This window comes from Artibeus jamaicensis, unplaced genomic scaffold (assembly GCF_021234435.1).
Source record: "Artibeus jamaicensis isolate MK-2021 breed Jamaican fruit bat unplaced genomic scaffold, CSHL_Jam_final contig_1085, whole genome shotgun sequence".
NCBI lineage: Eukaryota > Metazoa > Chordata > Mammalia > Chiroptera > Phyllostomidae > Artibeus > Artibeus jamaicensis.
This window is the reverse complement of record NW_026521214.1, coordinates 2,098,586-2,107,404: the sequence shown is the minus strand read 5'-3', so window position 1 is coordinate 2,107,404 and position 8,819 is coordinate 2,098,586. Positions and strand designations below refer to the sequence as shown.

Below are 8,819 nucleotides of genomic sequence, written 5' to 3'. Positions count from 1 at the left end.
ATGCCTTGGGTGACTTGCCCTTTTGTTTTTCTAGATTCCCTGGCATCGTTCCTTCTGAAAAATCCCACTGGTGATAAAGAAAGGAATTTCAGCCCACATGGCAGCTAAGGAACCATGTGGTGCTGGGGCAAAGAGGAGGACTCCGCCACCTGCCAACACACGTGCCCAACACGGGTACCGGACACACCCTCTCGCCGACCTTGAGAGGGGCTATACTGCCCAGATCCATGACCCCCGGCCCGGACCCTCCTGGATCGGCTCAACTCAGGCCAGAGACAGGCCCAACATATCACCCAGGGCCTCCTCATAGAAAATGTGGTTTCAGCCCGGGACAAGTAGCTCAGTGGGTTAGAGCATCACCCCAATACACCAACATCGTAGGTTCAATCTCCAGTCAGGGTACATACAAGAAGCAATCAATGGATGCATAAATAAGTGGAACAACAAATCAATTGGTTTTTCCTCTCTCTCTCTCTCAAATCAATTAAAAAAAAATACTGTGGTTTCATTCTGGGGGAGGCCAATGTTCCTGTCCCAGCCTCCCTCCCTCATGCCTATCCCTCAGAATCTTAGGCACCTCATCTCCCAGTCTCCCTTTCCAGGGCCACAGGCTGTGGGCCCTGCTGGGGTACTTCTTAGCCACGAGGGCCTGGCTCCTGTTGTGGCACCCTACCCAGCCCACAGCCCCTCTGGATCCCTTCTCTAGGTGGGCTTCCCCATCCCAGCTGGCTTCAGCAGATTCTGCCTCAGACCAGTATCAGGACGGAGCCGGCCAGCTGTCTCAGGGCAGGCTCGCCCAAGCCATCTTCTGACAGCGCTTCTGCTGTCGGCTCGTGCAGCTGGCCTCAGATCTTGGAGGACTCCAGCCGAGGACTCCAGGGCGCGGGGGGCTCCCGCAGTGCCCGCAGCTCCTGTTCCAGTGCCTGGTTACGGCGGTACATATCCATGTAGCCCCCCTGGATCTCCCGCTGGTAGCGCAGCACCCGTTCCTTCTCTTCCTGCCACGTCCGCCGCTCCTGCTCGAAGCGTAGAGCCTGCTCCTGGCCCCGGAGCCGCTCCTGCAGCAGCTCAGCCCGCAGCTGCTCGGTGGCCTCTCCAGCCTCGCAGCCTCCTGCCTCCCCCAGCAGCCCCCTGCTCTTGCAGTCATCAGTCTCACAACCACCTGGGGCTTCCCCCCGTGGGGCCTGCTCCTGCAGGCTCCGCACGGCCTCCCGCAGCCGGGCCAGCTCTGCGTCCTGGGCCTGGGCTTGTGCCCGGCTGCCCCGGAGTTGTGTCTTCAGACTGAAGATCTCAGCCAGCTTCTGGGCCAGCTCGGCCTGGGCCTCCCGCAGCTGCTGCTTCAGGAGGCTAATCTCTGCTGTCTTCTGGCACACCTGGAAAGCAGCACAGGATGGGCAAGGGTCCGGCAAAGCAGGGCGCGGGCAGAAGGGGACTACAGAAACGGGGAGGGGACAAGAGCGTTCTTAAGGACCTGGGCTCTCACCTCCCATCGCGCTTCCTCCTCTGGACTAGTGTTGGGGTCAGCTTCTGGGGGCCGAGGCTCAGGGACAAGACCCTGCTGTGCCCGAAGCTCCTTGCGCAGGCGCCGCTGCTCCTGCTGGGCCACGAACAGCTGCAGCTGGAGGTTTCGCTCACTGCGCTCCGCCTTCTGGGCCACCTCGTGCAGCCGCTCCACGTACAAGCGCTTCAGCTCCGACAGCCACAGCCGCTGGCGCTCCTCCAGCACCTGCCAAGGGGAGAGAGGTGCCTGGTGGCCGCTGCCCACAGCCTGTGCCCGAGTGCCACAGGACCCAGGGCCCACCAACCAGGCCACAGGTGCACCACCCAGGGGTGCCCTCCAGAGGTGAAGTGTCGCCAGCACATGGCCCTCCCAGGGAGTTTCTCCCTCCTTCTTATACAACTCCAGCAAGAACCAGCAGTGAACAGACGCCCCACCAGTGGGGATGCAGGGAGAGGAGCCGATTCACCTCCTCTCTTTCTTGTGCCCAGAATCACAAGGGTGAGCTGGCTGGGGACGCTGTCCAGGACTCCAGTGCCAAGGGACAGAACAGGACCCGGGGCAGAGGCTGCCCTCACCTGCGTGAAGGGGTTGGCACCATCCTCGTCAACGAGACCTCGCTTGAGGTCCTCACAGGTGTCGGGCAGCATGGCCATCACTTCCTCGGCGGTGGAACAGGAGAACTCGTAGGGGGGTGGGGGTTCAGGCAGGCAACTCAGCATGGCTGTTGGCCCCGCCTTCTTGGGGCTCCTTGAGGCCCGGTCCAGGGAGCCCCCGAGGTGGTTCATGTGGCCCAGGGAGGAGCTGAAGGGGCCTGTGCCAGGGCTGCGGCCAAAGCTGCCCCCACTGGAGGAGTCAGACAGGCTGGGCTCGGGCTCCGGGCCGCCCTCGTCCAGGCTGAGGGCGTGCAGCAGCTGGGCTCGGGCCTGGCTGGCCCGGGGCCCTGGGCTCAGGGGTGGGTGGCAGGCCAGCATGTGCAGGCTGCCATTGCTGCGCCACAACTTCTGGCCCTTGTGGGCCGCCAGGCTCTGCATGGACAGGAAGCCTTTCCCGGTGCCCGCCACGGGCTTGAAGACCGACGGGCGAATGCGGCACTGCCAGGAAGAGAGGGCAGAGGTGAGACCCCAGACTGACCGCGATGCCCCCACAGTCCCTGGGGATCCCTCCAGGTACCGGGCACACCCCAGCGGGAAGCAGTGATGATGTGCCATAGTCCATAGCAGGACCTGCAGGTTCCAGCCCCGCCCTGGCACCAGGGTCTCCAGGAGGCCCAAGGTCCCACCCGACCCTCGCACCCCAGGGAGGGGTGTAGGCAGAGGCACACCTTGTCAAAACGTCCCCGTTCGGGCAGTGAGGTCTTGCTGAAGTCACCGGCCCGAGGATGCTCCTGGTAGTAAAGGGTGGCGTAGTCGGCCGGCTCATTCCGGGCGGCCCGCTTGCTGGCCTTGCTGTCCTTCTTGGGGAGGTGCAAGTAGCTGAAGAGCTCACGTTGGCCCAAGCCCTTCCGGAAGAGCCCATCGGGCTGGCGGGGGCCCCGAGACCCCGCAAGGGCCGCCCGCAGCTCTTCAGGGGAGAAGTCCTGCCTCTCCAACAGGCTGCCCACGCTGCCCATGGCAATGCCAACAGAGCCTGGGGCTGTGGCCATGAATTTTCAGCGGAGCACCAGCAGCTGCTTCTGGGGATGAGGATGCTCCATCAGGGGCAGGTGGGTGCTTGTTGCCCACCTGCCCCTCATGCCCTAAAACCAGGTGCTCGTTCTCTGTCAGCTCCCCATCTGGCCCAGGCCCAGGAGAGGCAGCTGTGGGGCTGGAGCGAGTCCAGGGCAGAATGCCTAGGCTGGCAATAACCAGGGGTACAGGCCCCAAAGCCACCTGCCCTGTACCCCAGGTCCAGCTAGAGGCGGGAAGGGGCGGTGTGGATGCGAGGAGACCTGGGACTGGGACAGCGGAGGACTCAGGCTCGGTCTGACTCTGACCTCGCTGACTCCCCTGTGAAGCTCCCCACCCAATCTGGGATGTGGGCGCAGGGCAGCAGGAAGCAGGGTCAGTGGCCTCGGACACTATATCCCTCCTTCTCTGGGGAGGGGAAGCCCAGTTCCCAGTTCAGCCCTCTTCCTGCCGAGTTTGTTCCCCTAGGGAAGCACCTGGCGTGGGTGGGGTGGGGTTGCACCACAGCAGGGATACAAACAGGAAGGGCCTGAGGGGAGGAAGGACGGAGGGAACAATGGCCATGGTTTCCGGGACAGGTGTTCACTGGGGCCAGGGTGAGAGGCAGGGGGCAGGGGCAGCCGGAGCAATCAAGAGCCCACCAGCAGGTGTGTGTGGGGGTCCCACACCCTGACGGCGGCCATGACAACTCCCCGCTCAGGGACACCCTGAGAACGGGCTGAGATAGCAGGACAATGCGCCCCGTCGGCAGCCAGGCCCAGCACGGGCTGACCACAGCAGGGCTGATCTGCTCGGGCACCCGCACACCACTCGCTGGTGGGAGACTCAGTGGCCGGCCCCATCTGTGCTGGGACCACACACTAGAGGGCAGGGCGTGTCCCTAGGGCCCGGCTGGATCCCCGGTGCTCAGCCCAGTGCTGGATGAACCAATACCACCTTCTCCGCCTCCCACCCAGCCGCTCCCATTCTGGGACAGACACCCAGCAGGCACGCTGCAGCTGCGAGTCCTCCCAACAGCAGTCCCTAACCTTGCTGGCACCAGGGACTGGTTTCGTGGAAGAGAATTTTTCCACGGATTGGGGAGAAAATTTAGGGCATGGGGGGTTGGTTTGGGGATGTTTCAAGCACATTACATTCAAGCTCACCTCCTGCTGGGCTGCCTGGTTCCTAAGTACTGGTCCACAGCCCCGAGCTTGGGGACCCCTGCTCACAGCCTCCCCAATATGCTTCCAGGACTGTCCCAAACAATGGCCATCAGGACATTCTGTCCTCCTCGACCATTTCCGGGTTTTGTGTTTGTGGAAGACAAAGCTATTTAGGAGTAAAAGGGAGGCCCTGCCTGTTGGCCCTGTCCTCATGGTGGACAACCTTGCCTCCCAGCCCCCAGCTCCCTCGACACCTCTGGGGGGCGTCACAGGCCACCCAGAGTCGGAGGTCACCCAGGTAGGGAATCGCAGGTGCTGGGCACCTATAGCAACACAGCTATGTGGGGGTCTCCCGGAGTTCTGTGACCCAGCTACTCATCTGGTTTTTCTAGGCAAGGGCACTGGGGCTCTGAAAGGTGAAACGGTTTGCCTGGCGTCGCAGAGCTGGTCACGGAGAGGGCACCTGTGACTCAGCACCATGGCTGCCAAATGACCAAGGATGCAAAGCTGGAACGGAAGCATTGGCCTCCCAGCCTGACACCCTGCACCATGACGGGCCCAGGAGGCCATGATGCCATTGTGTCTGAGAGTGCACCCAAGTCCTGCTGCCGAGGTGGGACAGCGGAAAACCTGGTCTTCTGTCCTGGCCTCACGCTGTCCCTCCATGGGGCGCCTCCCTTCGTCATGCCTCGGTTTCCCTGTCTCTGAACTGGAGAAAGACTCTGCCTGCCCTGCCTTCCTTATGGGATTGCTGTGACAGGCAGGGGGACAGCAGAGGTACAAGGTCGTGTGAAGTACAAGCCGGTGCCAGCACCGGGCAGGGGGACCATGAGGGACGTGGGTGACCGTGCTGCCAGGCACGCCCAATTCACCCAAACACACCCCGCCCCGCCTTGCCCTGGGCAGCTCTGTCTCAGGGAGCAATAACTGTCACCCCAGGGCCCCACAAAGGGCCTCAGGTCCAGGGGGCAGGTGGCCACCGCACGCACACCGCAGCCTGGCCAGTGCCACCAGCGGCACAGAGGCTCCCGTTTAGAGAACACGGTGCAGACAGTTGCATCCAGCAGCAGACGTGGTCCTGCTCAAGGTCACCTGCACAGCACGGCGTACCCTCTGGGACGCAGACATACTGCAGGAGAGCTCCAGCAGAGAGACCTGGGTCCTTGTGGGCAGCAGATGCAGAAGTGTGTGTGCGTGCACATGCGTGAAGGTGGTGAGGGGGGCACAGGACCAGCTTTTCTCCACAAGAGACTTGAGCAATTAGAGACAGCCAAAGAGCTGGAGGGAGGGGCACAGACAGCCCCCTCCCTTTCTTTCTTTAAGGCCCTTGCCCTCCACCCCTCCTAGATAACTCCTCTGGCTGTGTTATCATGGGCGTCCAGGAGGCTCCACCGATCGCCAGTCTCAGTCTGGGGACGGTGTCTTTTCCTAGAGGGGCTGTCCCTCTGCCCCCTGCCTCCCCCCTAACACACATTCCTTCTTGTTGCTTGGAAGCCCAGCGACTGGCCTGATCAGACAAGGACAGCTGTGCAGGCCAGAGATTTGGTGGGGGAGGGGGAAGGGACAGCAAGTATCCTGTAGCCCACCTCCCCCCAGGGGCTGGGTTGGGGTGGTTCAGAGCATAAAGCCGGACATCTCGAAGTGCCTGGACTTGCTTACTCTGGGGCCCAGAGCTCTGCCCACAGCTGCAAAGCCCCCAGCACCCTGTAGACTAGGCTTGGGCTGGGCCTTCTGCACAGGCCCCAGCTGGCCCCTCCAGGGCCTTTACTCCTGCTCCCATCCCCCAGATCAGCCAGCAGACTGAAAGCCCTGAACAGAGGGGCATCTCTTTTGGAGCCAGGAGGAAGGAGGTGGGGGACCGCCGTGGCCGGGGCGCAGAGAAATACAGGAAGTCAGGGAGGCATGCTGGCATCCATCAGTGGGTGCCTGGTTAGGTCAGCTGACGCTGGGTCTACCACTGCCTCACCACGCTCACAGGGACGGGTGGCGTCATCCCGCTTCCCAGGAGAAAACTGAGGCTCAGGAGGTGAAATCATGTGCTTAAGGCCACATTCAGCTGCTTCAGCAGCACAGGAGACAATGCACAGGCTCCCCAGGTGTAGAAACCCCTGACCCCTCCATGCACCTCCTCGGGGGTGGGACATCCCAGACTGCGCAGGCAGGAAGCTCCCACTCCTGGCTGGGCTGCCTCAGCCCCTCCTGAGCCTGACCCCAGGGAAGGGTCCCAGCACCTGCTAGGGTAGGGGATCAGCTTTGCTGAGGGGCGTGTCTGCAGCTGCCACTGAGGAATGGGACTGGAATGTCCCAGTTCCAAAAGAGGGGACAGTGGGTGAGAGGGGCCCAGGAAGGGGGCCCACCCCAGACCCACTGCCGCATGGGAAGAGGCACAGCCCGGTGTCCAACCCTTGCAGGAGGCACGCTGCATCTCACCAGTTGCACGGCACCCTAGTTCTCCTTCCACTCATCACCTCTCCTCATCTACACCATGACCTCACCCGGCAGGCAGCACCGCGGTTAGCACCACTCCATCTTACAGACCGGGAAACTGAGTTGCAGAGAAAGGGGGCAAGCTGCCCCAAAACCCACAGTGGCGAGCAATACCAGCTGTGCCTTGGGCAAGGTCATCTGCACTGGGTCCGGCTAGCCCAGCCAGGGCTCACTCCCGCCCGCCCTCCCCAGCACACACAGCCCAGCCCCCACAGCCGCTTCTCCCAAGGGCGTGTGCCACCACGCCAGCTTGAATCCCAGTTCCCTTAGCCTGGGTCCCTCCTGCCGGCCCCTGGCCAGGAAGAAATAGCGGAAGCACCGCTGCGTGGGGACGCTCGGCCCTGGGAGCTGAACGCTCTAGAGGCGGCAGTGGGAGCAGGCTGGCCGGATTCATTCACAGTCTGGCACATACACACCCACACACAGCCAGCCGGCTCAGGAGCCCTGCCCAGGAGGGCCTGGGAGGAGGCTGATCACCCAGCCCAGGACGGCCTCCTGCCTCTGCCTCCTCCCCAGGCCGGGCGGAGAGAGGACACGGTGGCCCGGCGGAGGGACAGCTAGCTGAGCCCCTGGTGCAAACAAGGGCAGCCCCAATCTGTACTTGGGGGACAGACAGGGTTGCTGGGGGAGACACGATGGGTCCCAGTTCTGCTTCTGGACGCAGCCAGAGCCCTGATTTCGGCCTGGCCCCAGGTCAGCCCTCACTTTTACCAAAGGTTGTGGCCAGATAGGCATGGTGCTCTGGCCGCAAAACAAACCAACCTGGGAGCATCCCTTATTCACAGATCGGGGACCAGGCGGCAAGCCGGCAGCGGCCGCCTGCCTGTACAGGGCAGGGGGCTGAAGGACGAAAAGAGATATTCCGGAGGGGGCGGGAGACAGGGTCTCCTGGGGAAGGAGGAGGGAAAAACGGGGTAGGCATCCCCACAGAATTTGCCCCGGGAAGGCTGTGGCAGAGGCTAGGACGCCCCAGGACTGCGGGAGGTCCTCGAACTACCTGGGGTGCGGGAGAGGGAATCTCTTCTGGCGCCTCCCTGGGGCCTGTCCGGGGCAATGGGGCAAGGGGAACAGAGGTCCAGGTCAGGCTCCGGCGCCTAGAGCGTCTGCCCCACCCTGGTCGCGGAGCGTGGGTCCTGAGCGCAGCTTCACGGAAAGCGCGTTTGCAGGGATTGTGGACAGGAGCATAACCTGCTGCCGGTCCCTCCAGCGGGGAGTGCGAGTCGGTCCCTATTCCCGCAACTCGGTGCCTCGGTGGCCGAAGTAGGGGACACCTGGGCGCACACTGGATCCTAACACCCCCACCCACTTCGCTGAGGAAGACCTCCGCTGGCGAGGGGCTGCGGCTTGGCCAAGGTCGCGGGGAAAGAAAGAGAGCCCTGGCGGCCGGCCCCACCCCCGAGTCCACCTTGGCCCCTGGCGGGCCCCACTTACCATGCTGGCGCCACTCCGCACCCCTCGCGCTCCGCAGTTCACTCGCTCGGATTTGGACCCTCCTTCCAGGGCGCCGGTCCAGCCGAGACTGCCAGGCGGGCCAGAGCCGCCGGGTGGCAGACGTCGGGAAAACGCGGGCGGGCGGGCGCCGGAGCCGGATTGGCAAGGTAGGGACGCGCTCGGTGGCGCTCGCTCGCCTGCCCCAGAGGCGGAGGGAAAACCCGGCCTGACTCACCCGCGCGCCGCCAGCCCTGAGCGCAGCCCGGGCCTCCGGATGTCATGGGAGGGGACGGGGGAGGGCAACTCCTGCTCACAGCCAACCAACCTGAGCCCCGCCCCTGCCCAGCGACCCCCTGCGCCCGGGCTAGTACTCAGGCCGTGGCGCGGCCGACCCCCCAGATCACGCTCCGTCCGCCCCGCTCCTCCTAGTTTCGCCCTCCCCTCTCTGTTTCCAGAACTCTACAGCTTCGAAGAGGCGCGTTCTGTCCATCACCTCCCTGATCTTCCCATTCTCTTAGGTAAGTAGTATTACTCCGTTTTGAGGCTGAGCAAGGTAGTATGTACTCCTGAAAGGTGGAGACATTTACGCAA

General features: G+C 63.3%; 1 protein-coding gene across 2 annotated transcripts; it reads right to left on the bottom strand.

Moving 5' to 3' along the window:
- Nucleotides 1-452: 452 nt before the first annotated feature.
- N4BP3 (NEDD4 binding protein 3) lies at nucleotides 453-8,464 on the bottom strand. 2 transcript variants are annotated; one of them, XM_037164068.2, is made up of 5 exons: nucleotides 8,229-8,464; nucleotides 2,823-3,173; nucleotides 2,077-2,592; nucleotides 1,484-1,726; nucleotides 453-1,373 (listed from the first exon to the last, which is right to left on the bottom strand). In XM_037164068.2, the coding sequence occupies exons 2-5, from the start codon at nucleotides 3,141-3,143 to the stop codon at nucleotides 846-848; spliced, it is 1,608 nt and encodes a 535-aa protein (XP_037019963.2). In that variant the 5' UTR covers nucleotides 3,144-3,173; nucleotides 8,229-8,464; the 3' UTR covers nucleotides 453-845. The 2 variants fall into 2 exon arrangements, with proteins under 2 accessions (XP_037019963.2, XP_037019964.2); XM_037164069.2 differs by having other exon boundaries at nucleotides 2,823-3,170.
- Nucleotides 8,465-8,819: the final 355 nt, after the last annotated feature.